General features: G+C 42.9%; 1 protein-coding gene across 3 annotated transcripts in view; it reads left to right on the forward strand.

Moving 5' to 3' along the window:
* The first annotated feature begins 13,176 nt into the window (after positions 1-13,176).
* hipk2 (homeodomain interacting protein kinase 2) overlaps positions 13,177-18,895 on the forward strand; it is a 101,960-nt gene continuing 96,241 nt past the window's right edge. For all 3 annotated transcript variants that reach the window (XM_072435430.1, XM_072435431.1, XM_072435432.1), the window contains exon 1: positions 13,177-13,544. In XM_072435430.1, the coding sequence (XP_072291531.1) occupies positions 13,526-13,544 (19 nt within the window). In that variant the 5' untranslated portion in view covers positions 13,177-13,525. The remainder of the gene's footprint in view (positions 13,545-18,895) is intronic.

An 18,895-nucleotide genomic window follows, 5' to 3' on the forward strand; every position in this document is an offset into this window, starting at 1 on the left:
ATAAGAGGCACATGTTTTTTTTTTTTTTTTTTTCTATCAGGAAATATACAGATGTATTGAAATTATTGCTTTAGAGACATGCACAGTTTTCATTTTGACTAATAATCTATAGTGAAAATAAATAAACAAAAAAAGCTGTAAAAGGAGCTATTGATAAAATCAATAAAATCAATAAAATCAATCAAATCAATCAAATCAATCAAATCAATCAAATCAATCAAATCAATCAAATCAAAAAAACAAGGGCGCTATTTCAGTACATTTTTTTGGGTTTTGCAGTCTGTTCACTTTGTATGTGAAAGTTGAACCATTTCCAGCACGTTTTGGATGGATTTCTAAAATATTATCTGATTATTATCCAAGAGCCTTTCATTTTTGTCTAAATAGCCTACTTCTACTCTTGGTTAAGTGGTATGCAAGCGCTCCCTGACCTAAGTAAGTCGAATAGAATATGCAGAGCCAGCGATCTGGTCTTTGACGGAAACTTTTAAAAATGCAACCCTCTTTATTTTTGCATGTAAAATGTGCACATTCCAGTAGGTGTCACCCTCATCTGGCTGGGACTTCTTGCCAGAGGTGGAGGTCATGCAGTCAATCACTCGTTCAGTCATTAAGTCAATCCCTCTCCTCACTGCGGGAGGGTTCAGCGGAGGTTCAGGCCTACCCAGCACCCGAGTGTGAAACCCAGTCTGCCTGCCTCCGCTGCACTCTCGGCCCCGGGGAGATTGTGTGTTTTGTGCACGGTGACGAAAAGCAGCCTGCACTTCCCCGTTGGGCCTTTCCCCTCTCTGCACAAGGGGACGTGTTGCGCGCTTAACTGCCTTGGCGCGGCATTTAAAGCATCCGGAGATCAAGATCATTAACGCGCTTTGAAGGTTTTTGGCGTACGGATCTGAAAGCAGTACCTGGAAAGAAGTGGTAGTCTTTCTGTGAAAAGAAGCAAAGAAAAATGTTGATTACTCCGTCAGGGCACGCTACGGTTCATTTTGTTGTTCTAGGCGAGTTACGTTCGTACTTATTAGCCTCAAGCTCTTTGGAAACCAATGACGAGAAGTATTTCAAGGACGTAACCTTTAGTTTCGCTGTATATTTGAACACTGCTGGCATAATTCTCCGTCTGTCTTTGGACCGGCTGAACCTTGTCATGTTTATTCTGGGGGGCACAGCTGCTTTCACACGTAAATCTGTCTCTCTTTTCGCGTGCGTTGATAAAAGTTGCCATTGACAGTGTGCCGAGAACAGCTTGCATAACTTGGACAGCTTTACACATAGGAATTTACATGTTCTGGACAAGAGACATATGTCCGTGTCTATTAAATGCAGTATATCAACAGTGTATGGCACACGTGGCATGCTCGTTTCAGCTTTGCCAGATTAAAGAAGCGCGTGTCGTTGATCGTCGTCGTAGGAACTCAAATCTGACAGTTCACAGACTACTGAAGCGTTTTATTGTTAGGTACAAGAGCAAAAGCAGTAGGAATGTCGGTGTTGATAAGAAATACGTGTTTGTTTGTTTGTTTTCCAAGCAAGATCTTTTGCACAAAGCACCAATTCTGGCCAAACAAACACAGATATTTTGCTGAAATCGAGGCAATTATTTTGAGATGCTGAAATGATTCTGAATTTGTATGCGTGCAGTTCAATTCATGTGGTTTTGATAAGGAGTAATTACATCTTAACATGCTGGTAAACCATAATAACAATAGCGTGTAAGCTAGGGCCGGAAAATTAATGTGATTTCTAATGATCAAATATATGCTTTGGCTTTTTAATTTGAGGTGCACAGTCAATCTTCTGCTAATAAAAACCTGTTTTTTGTGTTAATAGCACCAGTTAAAAGTCATTCTTATTTATCATCAAGTTTTTTTAAAATAAAATCCAAAATAGTTAAAAAAATCTAGCAATTTGAGGACATTTTTTTAAAGTCTTTTCTTTTGCCATATTTAATTGTCCTACGCTAAATATGTGTGACCATTGTAACTGTATAATCTACAAACCTTAACATTGGGCATGTACAGTGTCCTTTTCCTCTCAAAAACGCAAATCATTAACCAACCGAGCGGCAACATTTTCAACCGGACAAATAGAAATGGCGCAGTCTGTCTCGCCCTGTATAAAGTGTTTTTTTTGTTAAATGATCAATGAACAGATGTCAGATCAAATGCAAAGGGGAATTACAACATAAATCTGAAGAGAAGCGGGTCTCATAGTCAGGTATAAAGCAAACACTCACTCTTTCTCACACTGCGTAAACAAGAGCACACTGTAGCTTCATGCCCACGACGCTTTAGGCAGTCTGCAGAGAGAAACACACCACACATAAGAACCTGAGACGTAACACTTGAATCCAATATGTAAAAGGTAAAGGTAAGGCAAAGGGCTTAAAGAAAACGCCAAGCTTTGATGTAGGATTAATCAGTTTACAGAAGCGCAGATGCCGGGTTTATTTCCTGCATGTATAAAAAAATGGTAAAGCTGCAATCTCTGTGAGTCCAAATCAAAATGATGTTTACGCCGCTTAGACATCTGGTAAACCACTGCTTCACACATGCAGGACAAAAACCACACAGAAGTTCATACCAAAAGGAGCCACAAAACAGCCTGACCGCCAAACATTTACACAACAACGTGTGCGCAGACAGTTTTTCTTTACTTTACGCCGTTTGGCACGTTTTGCAACCGTAAACCGCTTGAACCATAAGCCAATTATGAAGCATGCTCGTCACTCAAAGATGAGAGGGGGATTAATGAATGCTGGAGCTGCTGTTTACAAAAGGTGTTTCGAATTGTGTGTTTGGTTTGCATTCACGCAAGTTAAAATTGTTACGATTAAGAAGGTAATAAATAACCATTTACAAAAACTACGTTGAGGGAACCAAACATTGAAAGCGATATTACCATGTCACTACCCTAAACAATTTACTAGACACATCTTACCAGGAATCTGAAGTTTGTGGTCCAAGTAGTGGTCCAAGAAATTGTAAGAGTATCTGTCTGCACGTAACAATGTCTAATAATGATATAAATAAATAAATATATAAATAAATGTAAGGACAAAACTATAAAAAATGCTCAAAATCTGCTATTTTACGTAGGACAGACACAAATATTTGAAAAACTAATTCATATTTGATGGAGCGGCGCAAAAAACACAAATGTTCAAGTTATTTAATGTTGTCAAGAGAAAGTTTTTGTCACTTGGATTTACTCACAGTGGGAAGAGGAACCAAAGAGTTAAGTACGAGAACTATTACCTCAAACTAAATTTTTTTGAAGTAAAAATATGGGGTCTGAAAACTACTCTGAAAAGGACAATTTATTCAAAAAGCTAGAGTAAATGAGTTAATGTATCAGAGTAAATGTAACAGAGTTTTCTCCTCTGACAGTCAGGCATTTACTGTAAATACAAAAACAGGTAAAATACACAACGATAGAGAAACTTTAGAGCATGTTTCTGCTGCTGGAGGCTCCACCTTCTGCTCCTGTCTTTGCCAAGAATGTTCCACAGTATCACATTAAAGTATTTATCTCACCAGGCCAGATCTATGTAGAGGTGATGTCACTCACAGCAAGAATAAGAAGAGTTAAAACAAATATATAATCTTTTTTTTAACCAATAAGCATTTTTGTAATTGAGTAAATGCAATTGTTTAATGCGGTACTGTGGAACATTCCAGAAAAAGCAATGACACCTTATAAGTCAAAAGCAGGACACATCCTAATTCGGCTGACGGCATTTAGTCCTTTAGTCGTTTAATTGGTTCGATCGACTGATAACGCTATTTGCTTTTGATTAAAATAAATTTGGACAACTGCAAAATGAAGAAGAGTGAGTTAGCTGACGATTAAAGGAGTGGACCATGAGTTTAAGCCGCCTTGTACATATAAATACACAGTTTTCTACTACGTCTGTGTATAAGTGGTGTAGTTGTGGTTTTGGGAGAGCAGTTTGGGTCAGATGCGGTCAGATCAGAGCGACACGCCTCTTTTTTAGTCGACTAATCGATCGGCGGGATTACTTTAGTCGGCTTCAGCGCTACATCCTAATCGAAGTGAAATGATAATTAGATGGGTTGGACAGCGAGAAGTTAAACTGTTAACGTCCCTTTGTATCACACTTCTATTTGTGACAATTTAAAGTCAAGGCCTTGTTAAAACCTTCAAAACAGTCTTATAAAAACATAATGCAACTCATTAACTGCAAAAAGCGATAAAAATATAGTCTTGAATTTAGCTGAAATAGTTTTGTTACATTAATTCTATGTAAAATTCACACAAATGTCTTTCACTCCAGAATATTTAAGTCAGTGCCAGTACATTGTATCTTTAAAAGTCTGAATCCAATATTAAGGTTGTGTGACTTGTGAGTAAAGTGTGTTGTTAGACTCACAAAGGCCTTATAACACTATAGTAACTTATGTCAACAACACTTTATCTATTTGCACCGCTAGTTTGCTCTGTTGTTCTGATCCTGCTGTATATATTCAGTATTTAAGTTTGTTTCATTCTTATAACTGTTTTTTGCCAGATCAGATTTTCTATTTTCACCATTGTTATTATTCATTGATCGCTTTTTGTGCATCCAGTATATATTGTATAAAATGTTATAGAAACTGTGTGCATTCTTTACATTATTCACACTACTTGTCAATAAGACTTCTTAAAAGTTGCCATTACCAATGAACAAAATGTACAAATATAGGAACTTCGGCAATAATAAAACAACATATATAAAATAAAAAAGGGCATGCATCGAAGACAAACAATTTAGATTTACTATAGGATCAAAATAGAAATAAGCTTACAATGTACACAAAATTTACAGTTGAATTTACAGAAGTAGTGCAGAAAGTGAAGTGAGTGATTAATTCAATTCTAGTTAAAGTTTTTGTGCATGATCTGCAAAATTGTTTCATCAACACAGTCTTGAATTTGCCGTGAGTATTTCTAAGTTTGAGTCCAAGTTTGGGCCGTACGTTTGATCTTTACATTCTGCATGAAACAAAGATTGAAATTGTGATCCAAATGTCACAAATCAAGTCAACTTTATTGTTGCAGCTCAATGCCGTAGCAGTGCTTTTTGTGCATTTTGCGGTCTGCATTCTTTTATACAATTATTTACACTCCTTAACAAAATGTTCCTTCGTTTTTTTGCACAGTTTTGTCTACCATCATAAACCGTGCTTGGCAACAGGAGACAATCAAACTGCGGTTATGATACAGTAGTGCTTTTGTAATAGGCGCCTGGCAACGACGCGCACGGATCATTCTGTCGTCTTTGTTCTGCGGCGAACCGTTCTTGTGCATTTGAAAGCTCATTAAAGTACAAAGTGTGTGTTTTTTATGTGTACTCTCTGACACTGGCAGACTTTAACCAGCTGATTACTCTTTACAACATACCACCACTGTTTAACTGCGGGCGAGCGCGTGTGTGCGTAAGCAAACACACTCTCGAAGCTGGACAACCTTTAGAAACAAACCAAAAAAAATAAGTATGAACAAACGAAATCCAAACCGTCGCTGTCAATTTGCCTATGCGTGCTTCATGAACGTGCTAAAGATGTTTAAAATATTCAGAAGCATGCAAATCATCCAGCTCTATAAACTTTTCCACACAATTTGTTTACCGCGGCACAGATTCAAAACAAGCGGCTCAAAGGCGAGCACAGTGTTCCTTTTCATTTGTACGCAGAGACAATCACAAGTTTAAAAACATTAGAGCACGCCTTTGTCCTAATCAGCGATCTTCCGCTTGTTGCATAAACATTTTTGTTCTTCTTTTTTTTTAAAGTGCAAGGGGAAATGTTTGTTTTGGGCTGTGCTTAGCGAGGGTCAAACGCTGCACAGAACTCATCACCGACTCTCTAATTGGAGCTGAAATAGGAGACTCCGATGTAAAAGACAAATTGAAAAGTAGATGAAAACGGGTGGATGACAAAAGCTGAAAATCAAAGCAAAACATAGCTGTCCTTAGGTTTGAATTATAGACTCCAGAAAAAGGGTTATTTGAATAGAATCTGAATAGTATTGTGTATGATTGAGCGGTTAACACAGTAGTAACATTAAATAGAGTTGATTATTTCTTATCATTATCATTATTAATATTGTCTAGTCAAATGATGATTTCTATTGTACATTTAGATGTTTTTAAATGCATCTTAATCCAAATAAAAGTTGAATTATGGTGACTGAAAACCTCTAGATAGGTCTGTGCGTATTTAAGTGTATTTTTTATTAAAAAAGTAATTGTTTATGATGTTTAAGAGTTCTTTTAAACACGTAGTTTAGGGTTGGTATGGTTCAGTTAACGATTAAGATGTTAAAAATATGATTATTTTAATAGAGGACCAGTCACAATTACTCTTATTAACGGCAGAGGCTGTACCATCAGTAGAAGAACTGAAGAACTGAGTTTTGTGGGTGAGCTGAGTTCATCCCAGCTTGGATAAAGCTGGGATAAACTCAGCTCACCCACTGCAGAACGCTAAATTAATCCAACTTTCTCTTACAATTTTGACCACCACAGACTTTGATTACACATTAAAGCCGTCACATGAATAGGGAAGTCTCGTGATTTTGATTTAACAACATTATTTCCAACTAGGCCTGTGCTCAATATATCGATATCGTTATATATCGCGACGGACTTCTTGGCAATATGTGTCACCAGTACAGAAATGCGTATCGTGATACTTTTAGACAACACAAAGTCATTATAGATTAACAAATTCTACACTTCTGAACCTACAGACTGCTGCATCAAGCTTGAATCTTATGAGCTGAAAATGTGACTTAATCATGGGACAGTTGTGTTCTCATGTTGAGGACAGTAGGGAAAACATGAAATTTGAATGCATTTTGTTATTCTACTTAATCAAAACATAATTTTAGTAAACTTTTAACACCGGTTTCAACAGATATCCCTAAATCAAGACGTGTATCATATCAAGTTCGCAGTATTAGGATTCGTATCGTATCATGGACCATGTATCTGGATATGTATCGTATCGAGAGGTACTAGGCAATACCCAGCCATATTTCCCACACCACTGAGCGGCCCTTTATCTGTTCCACATCCTGCTTTGCTCCGGCGCATACCTCACAGTTCACGTAAGACAGAACGCAAACAATACGGTCATCTGCTCTGAGACAAGACCGTTTTATCTATCGGTGGTTTTTCAGGCGACATTAGAAAAGGCGTCTCTCTCTCCGCTCTGTCTGGCTACTTAGAATTGAGCTGAAATGCCCAGGGGATGTGCAACGGCCAGAGCATTTATTGTGCAGCGTAAATCGGATATTTCTGATCACATCTGCAGGAAATAGGAACATGATTCATTTTATTTGTGTAATTTAGGCTTTTCAAATTTACTGACTGTCCCCGCAGATGCCCCGGAGTGTATCCTCTCTGCCGCACACAACCGCGGAGGAGGCTGACTGGCAGCTCCTCGCTCCCCAACGACCTGCAAACAATAAAAAATAAACATTCAGAGCATATTTTATTATTGCCTCAATATTACGACGCTTCCGTTATGATTTCCTGTGCGGAACAATATGTCGGCTTACTGATGGTACAGCCTCTGCCTTTTAGTCATTTGTATGCCATGTGAGGTTTGCAAGGGAAGGTTGTCGAACCGATAAACTTCATCAAATTAAAAGATTGATTCATTGGCAAGTGTACTTTATGTGTGCAGGTCCTAAGCCTGGACACAGTGTGACGATACAAGTCAAATTGTGATCGGATGGATGTGACAACTGGCTATTTTGGTGAAATTGTGAGTAGAGATGCAACATTAACCGGGATAATATAATATCGCATGGTCAAAAGTCTCAATATTATTGTCAAAATATATCAAATTCTTTGCTTAAATGCATTTTTTTTTCTCAGCAACAGCTAAAACAAAAACAGGGAACTACATTGACCATGATTCTTTGCTCCAAACATGAAGTCATTATTATTGTTTTTTTTTTCTTCTTACAATCTGTTCATTGCATTTTTTTCTTCTTTTCCCACTTCCACGCCTCGAGTCAAAGAAACGGAAGAAATGGTCTCTACTCCATTTGAACAGTTCTTCATCTGCCTGGAAGAACTGGTTCTCCTCCTGAAGAACTGGTTCTCCTCCTGAAGAACTGGTTCTCCTTCCGAGTGGCTCCAGCTCCACAGTCTATCTCGCGTCCGCCTGTCCGTCTGAGGGAGCCGGATCTCTCTTTCACTGTGGAACTCCTCCAGGTTTTGTTGTTTTTCCTGGCTGAGAAGTTGGGTCAGGGACAGGGGACCCTGGGACATTTGTCTAAGGACACGGGATGCTGGGACATTGCCAAGTCCCTATGAACATTGTGTAATCTATTTGCTCAGTGTTGCCAACCGAGGCAACTGCTGTTGTGATTTTGGGCGTTACAATTTTTTTGGGGGAATTGAATTGAATTAAACACTTTTATTTGTTAATTTGTGGATTATGATTATTATTTTTTACAATTCCTTTTGCTTCTTCACAATATTGAAGTAGATACCAAAGTATATTTTGAAATGATCGTACTGTGAGATGATTATTGTGAAAATATTGTACTGTGAGATGATTATTGTGAATCACAATCAAGTGTGAACTTTCAGACAAAGATTCTAACTGCAAACAAATCAAATAAAACAGACATTGGGCTATAGCTTCTTAGAATGTTGCTAATGTGGATTTCCCAAGGAAATCCTTTTCTCCGCCCCCCTACCCTCGCCCCACAACCCCAAAAAACGCACCATCACCTACCGCAATATCAAGTCAGTCAACCCCCTCACGCTCTCCCAGCTCATATCCTCTGCTTTCCCCCCTGACTCCCCCCCCCCTCTTCCCCCGACGACTATGCTGTCATGCTCAACACCACCCTCTCCGACTCCCTTGACTCCCTAGCCCCCTGGAAAACCTCCTCCGTCTCATACATCAACCCCGCCCCCTGGTACACCCCTGAACTCCGCACCATGAAGCAGACTGGCCGCCAACTCGAACGACTCCTCAAAAGAACCCGCCTCACCATCCACGCCGAAGCTTTCAAATTACACATCTCCTCCTACTGTGACGCTCTCCAAGCCGCCAAATCTGCCCACCTCTCCACCCTCATCAACAGCTCCCACCGGAGCCCTCGCACCCTGTTCTCCACCGTCAACAAGCTGCTCCAGCCACCGGACATCACTCCACCCTCCTCCCCTGACCTCTGCAACTCTTTCCTCCTTGCCTTCAATGACAAAATTTCCAAAATCAACAGCTCCATGACTGCCGTCTCCATTAACTCCATCACCACCCCCACCCCTGCCCCCCCTCCTCTCCCTGACCACCCACCCTTCCCTGCCCTCACCACCTTCTCCTCTGTTAACTCCTCTCATATCATAGACCTCATCACCGCTTCCAAAACCACCACCTGCTCTCTCGACCCCCTCCCAACGAATCTAACCAAGGCCTGCCTCCCTGCTCTCATCCCCCATCTCACCACCCTCTTCAACCAGTTTTTATCCCTCGGCCATGTTCCTTCCATCTACAAACTGGCCTCCATCACCCCCATCCTCAAAAAACCCACCCTAGACTCCGCCAACCTCTCCAACTACCGCCCCATCTCCAACCTGCCGTTCCTCTCAAAAACGCTGGAACGCATCGTCGCCGCCCAACTTCACACCCACCTCCAGTCAAACAACCTCTATGAACCCCTCCAATCTGGCTTCCGCCCACTTCACAGCACTGAAACAGCCCTGGTCAAAGTACTCAACGATCTCCTCACCTCTGCAGACTCCGGGGCCCTCAACATCCTGTTACTACTAGACCTCAGCGCAGCCTTTGACACTATAAACCATTCCATCCTCCTACAAAGGCTGCGCCAACTGGGTGTTGAGGGCTCTGCACTTGACTGGCTCACATCCTACCTCACCAACAGGCAAGAGTTCATTTCCCTCTCCGGTCACTCATCCACCCTCTCCCCAGTAACGCAGGGGGTCCCCCAGGGCTCAGTCCTCGGCCCCCTCCTCTTCATCTGCTACATCTTCCCCCTTGGTCACATCCTCCGCCAACTCAACCTGGACTTTCACTGCTACGCTGACGACACCCAGATATACCTCACCACCAAATCCACCCAAAACCCTCCCCTCAGCCACATCGAAACCTGCATCTCTACAATAAAATCATGGCTCACTCTCAACTTCCTCAAACTGAACAGTGACAAAACAGAGCTCCTCCTCATTGGCACCAAATCCACTCTCAATAAAACTGGTCCCTTTTCACTCAGCATCGACACCTCGACCATCACCCCCTCTACCCTGGTACGCAATCTCGGTGTCATCATGGACCCCACCCTCTCCTTCACTCCCCATGTCAGCCACATCGTCAAGACCTCATATTTCCACCTCCGCCGCATCGCCAAAATCCGACACTGCCTCACCCTCCCCGCTGCTGAATCCCTCATCCATGCCTTCATCTCCTCCCGCCTCGACTACTGCAACTCCCTCCTCACTGGCATCTCCTCCCATTCCCTCCACAGACTCCAAATGGTCCAAAACTCCGCTGCCCGCCTCCTCACCCACACCTGGTCCCGTGATCACATCACTCCCGTTCTCCGCTCTCTCCACTGGCTCCCCATCAAGCAGCGCATAAACTTTAAAATACTCCTCCTCACCTTCAAAGCTCTTCACCACCTTGCCCCCCCTACCTGTCTGACCTCCTCATCCCCCACCGCCCCTCCCGAGCTCTCCGATCCTCCTCCTCTCTCACCCTGACTGCACCAACATCCCGACTCAAAACTTTTGGCGACAGAGCATTCTCCCGAACAGCACCCCGACTCTGGAACTCCCTCCCCCAACCTGTCCGCCACTCTCCCTCACTCACAACATTCAAATCCCGCCTAAAAACATACCTCTTCACCCAAGCCTATGACCTCCCCTACCCCTAGCCTCCTCTACCCCATTGCCTACACTCTACCCCCTGTTACATCCCCATCTTTTTCTCTCTACTTCTTCTGTCTTGTTCATTTTATCTGTATATTAATGTGTTCTGTACGTGTTGTCCCCCCTGTCTGTAAATACCCCCCCTTTTTTTATTATGTTCAGCGTCTTTGGGTCACTGAAAAGCGCTATATACATAAAAGTTATTATTATTATTATTATATCCCACGGTGAGGTGCACACTCTTGACGCAAAGTTGAACTACATTACAATATTCGTTGACATCGGTTCAGACTTAAAAGCAATTAACATTAATACCAAATTCAGCAACTTTTATTATACTTAAATACAAATTGCTCTTGGATAACTCACTAGTCTCAAATATCTGTGTTTCCTCTTGTGAGATCAGGCTCTTAAAATACATATCACATGTTGAACTATAAACGTATCAATAAGTGCTGCTAATAAAGGATGGATTGTATAAAGGAGACACGCAGCAGCAGAACCACAGGCAGTGCAGTGCCGCGGGCCGCTTCAGGAACATTCTGGTGGTCTGGTTGTGGAAGAGTTGCATGAATAAACAATGTAGCGCAGATGGGAAAATCGCATTACTTGTGGGTGTTTTAATGCTAAACAAATATAGGTCTGCGCTCCCCGTGGGCCTCCAGGACCTGATTTTACGCCTGTCCCGCGGTTACATCACCACTTCAGACAGAACAGTGGTCAGCTCTATAAACGCAGAGTGCAGGCTCCGGGCCGTGTGACATACTTTAAACTCAATGAGTAATTCCATAACTCAAAGTCATGTACAGGACAAGGTTTTCAAAAGCTTATAGGATTTAACTGTGGGATGTCGCGTTGTTGTCGGTCTATTCTTTCTTGTGGCCATTATTCAAAAGCAGAAGACTGGAGGCACTTTTATATTGCTTTTAAATACATTTGTGGATTAGTGAGGAGTGTGGTTAAATTGCTTTGCTTAATGCACACGTGTCTGCTCCGACCTGGTTCATTTCGAGGCTGCTGTGCTGCTCATGTTGCTGCGAGAGCATTTTAGAGTCGTTGGTAAATGACAGATTACTCACATTTGCGCGAGCCTGTGTAATCCGACTCTGCTCCACTTCATTCTGTGCAGACGTAGTGGTCGTCCCGGCAGCCGCCAGCAGGGGCGCTGTGGCTGCGCACAGGCGTGACCAGGCGCGCGCAGATCCAGAAAACACTCCACTGTAGTAAAGGAGTTCAAAAGGTGTTCTTTTCTTTCAGGCACATGTAAAGCCACGCACAGCCAAGTGGCAAGACTTATTTTTTTATTGTTTAGTTTTCAATATTTGGGGAATTGTATTTTCAATTAAACCATTCTATGACATGTTTTATTAGCAACATGACTATCCATAAAAGTATAAGATCAATAAAATAAATATATATTAAATATGATATAAGGTAAAAGTCCATATTATTGATCCATGAATATATTAGTCATTTTGGCTAATTCAATACATTTGAAACAACATTGTTTCATTTTAAACTATATACATAGCATCCTATGCAATTGCAGAGCAATTATGTATTTGTTATTTTAAAATAAGATCCTCAACAACATAGGCTAATATATTACAAAAGCAAACAAATGTTGTGCAAATCATGTGAATTACATCCATGCTATGCTCGTATTGTTCTCTCTACACCTGATGCTTTTAAGGTTAAACCCGACAGTTTATGGGTTAATTGAATTCATATTTTGTGGTGTATGTTTTGTTTCATTTTTTGTTATTTTCTGTGTAGCTTTGTATACTATTAAATATAAACGCCTTTTCAATCACTATAACATTCAAACAGATGAACACAGAAAGCCCAGAGCCTTGTTGTATTGGATAATTGAATAACGCAGGCTGTCATGTGTCCTTCAGGGGGAGGCTCCACCATGGGCTCCTCCACCATGGGCTCCTCCACCATGGGCTCCTCCACCATGGGCTCCTCCACCATGGGCTCCTCCACCATGGGCTCCTCCACCATGGGCTCCTCCACCATGGGCTCCTCCACCATGGGCTCCTCCACCATGGGCTCCACCATGGGCTCCACGCGCATCGACTCCATCGTCACTCGACTCTCTCTCTCTCTCTCTCTCTCTCTCTCTCTCTCTCTCTCTCTCTCTCTCTCTCTCTCTCTCTCTCTCTCTCTCTCTCTCTCTCTCTCTCTCTCTCTCTCTCTCTCTCTCTCTCTCTCTCTCTCTCTCTCTCTCTCTCTCTCTCTCACTGTACAAACTGCGCTCTGACCACCGCAACTTTTGCAGAGACTCCTCACTCCACAGACATGTCGCACAATAGCTGAAGTAAACCTGTCACCCCGGCTCGTCATCGGAGCTTTCCCCAAACACAAACACGGGTGGATTACGCGCACGGAGCCTCTCCTCTCCGGCTCTCCTCGCATCGGACCGGGACGCGAGCGCTTGGGATATGAATTACGAGCTTTTTTGCCACTAAATGAAACTGGGCCAGTAATGCAGGAGACCGCGGCGACACTCGCATCACCGGCGTCTCGCGATGGCAGATTTTTCCTGAGTTTTGAGCGTACGCCGCGCAGCGTTTCCCCTTGCCATGAATAACAGAAACCCTTGCACCGATGGCCCCTGTATACGAAGGTAAGACCACCCCTCGCGTCGCACCGCGCACGGAACACTGACTGATGCCGTATCGACGCGAGGGCTGACGGACAGACGCGTGATCACACACACGCACACACACGCACGCGTAATATCGTGCCAAAAACGTGCAGACTTCGCGATCCATTCAGCGGAGGCAGGGGTTCCCGTCACACTTTGAGGTGGGATCCTTGTGTCACACGTTACGACCCCCAGACTGGACTGGTGCGCCTATAATAACGCTCCTAATGTAAGGGTCAAAGATTATAGTATAGCCGCCGATCCACGCCGCGCGCACGTTTACGCACGCACCTGGAAACGCCGTGTTTTGCGCGAGTGATATTTATTTTGATCTGCGTGAAAGAAGAGCGGTGGCGGCTGCGGGGCAACGCAAGAGGGTCCGCTCCGCGCGCGCTGTCCCCCCACCTCGTTTCTCAGCGCGGGGCTTATTTGTGACTTTACGCGTTGCAGCAGCGGCGCTCGCGTTGGAATGACTTGTTTATTTGTCTCCAGACGCGAGCCCGAGCACGGGGTTTCCGCTCATGCCGCAGCATTGTTGGCGGTGTGACAGATCCAATAGTGGGAACAGCCTGCGTGTTCCTCTCCCCGGTTGTTGGTGCGGTTCAGGTGTTCGCCGCGGGAGCGCAAAAACGCACACACGGGCCTAATGATGTGTTTGTTGTTTTAATGTCGTGCGCCACTGGTCAAGGTGGACTATAAACGTGGTGGGTTTGCAATGTTATACGCGCGTGGTCCATCCCCCCTCCTCCCGAACAGAGATGAGAAGATGAAGTATGATTGAATAGGGACCTCGGCGCGCGGCTTATCCAATTCAGTTAGAGTACATTTTCATTTTCTTATCTAGAGTAACGCTTCATTGAGAAATATCTTTTTTTTTTTTTTTTTTTTTTTGCAGAAGAGCTTTGCATGTTTATTGGCCGTTGCGATTGGGACAACTTATAGTGTCATGGTTTGCACTTTTTGTTGTGCTCCTAAATGCGTTATAAAGCTGTAATAATTGTGGATAAAGATGTCTGTATTTGACCTGGATGTTTAGTTGAGCTGACATCATACGTACAGTCTGTATCAGTTCCTATTCATGTCAAATGCTCATGATGAATGCCCCACGTAGAACTATCACAGTATTTATTTGTTATTTTTTCATTTGGTACTACTGTTTTAGCTCAGAGCCATATTTGCCTGAGTCTCATGCATTTCAACTTAAAAATAAGAGGAAAAAAACTTTGAAACGAGACTCTGATGTAAAAGGTAATTAGTGTAAATTGCATTCCCTGGCTTTTCTCCCCTCCACCACAGAGGACAAGAAGGGAAGAGAAAGAGGAGGCAGGGGGAATTAATTACCTTGCCTGTCCTCCTGCGCGCTGGAGTGGGCTGTTACACGGTACAGTCATGGAAAGGGCCAAAGTCTCCGGTGGAAAATAGGTTTGGGGGCCCTTGACTTAGAATGAGACCGGCTATTATAGTGATTATTCAGCCTTGACTATGGGGAAACTAATAATGTAAAGATGTATGATGTACTGCTTCCTCCTTGGGCTAAAAGTTGTGTGAGGGGGGGAAATAGACACACAAAGGCAAAGAGTTTGCGAAATGTAAATAAAGGAAAGGTAAACTGTTTATCACATGGAACTGAGACTTTTATCTTTGCACATGTCCTTGTTTAATGGCAGCCAAGGCAATAAAAGACCGCAACACATGTTCAATTCTGAAGTACAACAGATAAAACTTCTAAAATGAGTGTATATAAAATATTTGAACATTTGATTCCTACTTTGTCAGTTGTGTCTGTTGCGATAGCCAAGTTGGATTCCCACGAATTGTATGCAGTTTGCATTGAAGACTTATTGCATTTTAAACATTTATACAAGTGAAAGTAGCACTCATCAATCTTGCGCTCTCCTGTTTTTTATTTACGTTGCATGTGTCCTTCCGGGCCGTGTGTTTTAGCCTTGGATTGAGGTCCGAGGGCTCAGGGACTCCTTTCTCATAACCCGCACTGACACCTTGATGGATGCGTGATGAGCAGAGCAGGTCCGGCTCACCCCCAGCTGTGGAGAAGCAAATATATTCAGCCGGTGCCAAATCGCCCGCCTTCCCCCCTGCGACCGGACAGGTTTTGTGGGGTGCTCATGCATGCTCACACGTCTGCATGTGTCTGCGTCAACTGTCCACAAGTGCCACTTTCTGTTAGCAGGACTGTCCCGCTTCAGGATGGCAACTGTTCATCTGGCACAAGCAGGTCTGCGAGTGCAAAGACGGTCCAGTTGAAGCACATTTTTGTCACGTTTTTAGTAGGAAGGCCGCGCACTTTGATGTGTCGTTTTGAGAGAATTACAAGGTATGGATCTGTAGCATTGTGTTTTACTATGACAGAGCATAATCGGTGTAATGACACACTCACAGCGTCTAATAAATACCAAACAATAGATTGGGTGGCGCGTTTTGTCCGTCTGCCGCTTCAACAATACAATGAAAAGGAATTAATCCAGTTACTATTAATACGAGTGTGTTTGAGCCTGTATGTTGTCCACAGCTCCTGAGTCAGAGTGATGTGTTTCTATAAGTCTTAGTTTATCATTGAACAATTCTTATCACACAATTCACATTCACATTTTAAAGACAAATGAATGTCATACTTTCTAAAATATGGACAGTAACAATATCTAAACCGATGTTGATGGCACGTCGTATCTGAATAGAATCATCATCTAATCTGAAATAAATCAAAGTCTGTATTGAATGCACACACACATTCTCACATTATACTTCTTCTTGTAAAAGACACACACACTGTTGGCTATATATGTTTCTGTGTGTAAGTAAAAGAAAACCAGAACAAGTTAAAGACATGACCTGATTTTTTTTTGTGTGGAAATTGCCTTCAACTTTTCCTCTCCTCCCGCTTGAGCACACGCTTGTTTGGAGCCATTTGATTGATATCTTCCTCACAGGGCACGACCCGGCTCACAGTCCAAGGTTGCTGCTTTTAAAACTTTGATTAGAATTGCAGAAAGAACTCAGGGGGCCACAGCAGAGTCATACCTCTGAAGTCAGGACAGCGCCAGGGGGAATACTGCTCCGAAACCTCGTGAGAGTCCTGGAAATGTGTAGATATGGTCAAAAACACACACACATTGTGAAAATACAAACAACAACATACATTAGAGGCTGTTTTTTCAGTGTTGGAACTGTGTGTCTGTCCAAATGCCTTTTGACATCAAACACTGGGCTGGAACAAACCAACCAATAGAGAGTGAAGGCTAAAAGAAACACTCAATACCGACAGAGAGCCATAAATCATCCGTAACAGGAAATAGGAAATGCAAATGAAGTGATTCTACATTTACATCAACATTACAGTCTCAAATCTACACTATATAATCAAGATTTGAGCTTATCCAAGATATTATCAAATGAAAACTTTTGTAAGAAGAAAAAAGAATCACATTCCTCATAAATGTCACTGTGTGTTTAGATCTTCTTTCACTTTCACTCAGCACCTGTTGTTTGTAGAACTAGGGCATCGCCTCATGGCGTGTTTAGACGGCTCAGAGAGGGGTTAAAATGCTTATACTGTCTTTCACAACTATCACTTTTACATTATTCAACGCTTGCTTTCCAAAAGGGAAGTGAAAGCTTGTGTTTGGGGTGGGGGGAGGGATTTGTGTGCGCTATTGATTCGCTCTTCCTTTTAGTAATAGAAGATGACGGCTTTGAGCTACAATGCGAGTTTTGTGTTGAAGGGCCGTGTGTGTGGAAGGGAGTGTGCGTGGGGCTCTGTGATGTGCTGAAATAGTTCACAGGTGTGATCTGAGGCCTTTGGAAACAGACGGGGGGAGGTGAGGGAGGAAGGACATCAGCCTGAACTGAAATGACAGGTTCAGAGAGGTCGCTTTGACACAGAGGACCAGGACAGACCAGCCATGTGAGCAGCAGCAGCAGCAGCAGCAGCAGTAGTGATCATGGACTGGGTTGTTTTTCCATTCCAACAGACACTGACCGGTTGACTTGCATTTTTCATAATCTGCATTGATGATTTGTTACTCGATTATGTTAATATCCAGATTGTACATACATAGATATCTTAAAGTTGCCCTCTGTTTCCTGGCAGATTCACACTTGATTGAGAGCCAAATGCAAGGAAAGACCCAGACGCACTGACTATGATGAACACTATACTTCTGTTGACGTGTAATGGGCGCTGGTCGTACCTCCCACTGCTCAGATGGGCGGGATTGACGGGTGGATTAGCCTAAATGTTACTGATATAGCCTCCTCTGGTTCTTGCCTGATCTCGTTAGATCTCGGGACGCTAAGCGGGTCTGGGACTGCAGGGGTCGTAGTGGGGCGGACGGGGCGGTAGTGCATATTCGTCGTCGTTATGTCCTTCAGCAAGACACTCCACCCACCTCGCCTCCAGAAACAGATCAATCTTAAAACAGAGCAGTTCCTCTTTGGCATTGGCATGGACTTCAACCACTTTTTTCCTGGTACAACCTGTTGAATTCATCCAAATCAGGCATGGGCACATGCCACTGAAGTAAATGTTGTTCCATACTGTCGACCATACAATTTAGTTTTCGTTTCATCCTTATCTTTCGTCACATACAAACAGATCATCTTTGGCCCGGCTCTGTTGCAGATGCTGACATTAGTAAGGTTTTATCTGGGTGCGAGAGGAGGCAGTTTGGGTTGAGCCCGCCGACTGCTTGCACGAGGCCTTTCCGTGTCGGCGCCGTGCACACGCATGGCTCTTTCTCTGCTGCGTGGTCGTGTTGTGTGCGCTCTGTCAGCTCGTGTGGAACAGCTGTATCAGACTGCAGCCTCTGAGGAAACCCTTGTAATGGGCACGCCGCTTTAGTTACACGCCTCTCTAAAGCTTTTTATATAAGGACATTTGTGCTGCTGCCGCTTGTAGAGCAGCCATTCATTTGAAAAGACCTCACAGTAACCACCTAGTTTGTGCTGAAAAATGCTGTCAAATTAGTTTTTTAAGCGACTGTTCTGAGGAGTGAACATTGGAATTACTTTTGAAATCTGTATTGTAATATATTGTAATATATACATGCTGTTATAACATATGTTTAAAGTAACACAAGGAGGAATAGCAGCCTGTTTGTGTTTAAAGAGGAAGCTGAGCCCTGATTGGAGAACTTGTAAAACCTGTAAAAAGCCTCCATTGAATCAGAATTTAACGTTCTGGTTGTGAGACAAGGCTGTTAACCTGGATGTTGTAATCAAATGTATAGCTTCAGAATCTGCAGAAACCCGCTCCGGAAACAAAATCCAACAGTGACCTGTGAGATTTGAAGGCTATATTTGCTGAATGCGAT

This window comes from Eucyclogobius newberryi, unplaced genomic scaffold, assembly GCF_026437365.1.
Source record: "Eucyclogobius newberryi isolate DKJ021-1_F unplaced genomic scaffold, fEucNew1.0.hap1 SCAF_7, whole genome shotgun sequence".
Classification (NCBI taxonomy): domain Eukaryota; kingdom Metazoa; phylum Chordata; class Actinopteri; order Gobiiformes; family Gobiidae; genus Eucyclogobius; species Eucyclogobius newberryi.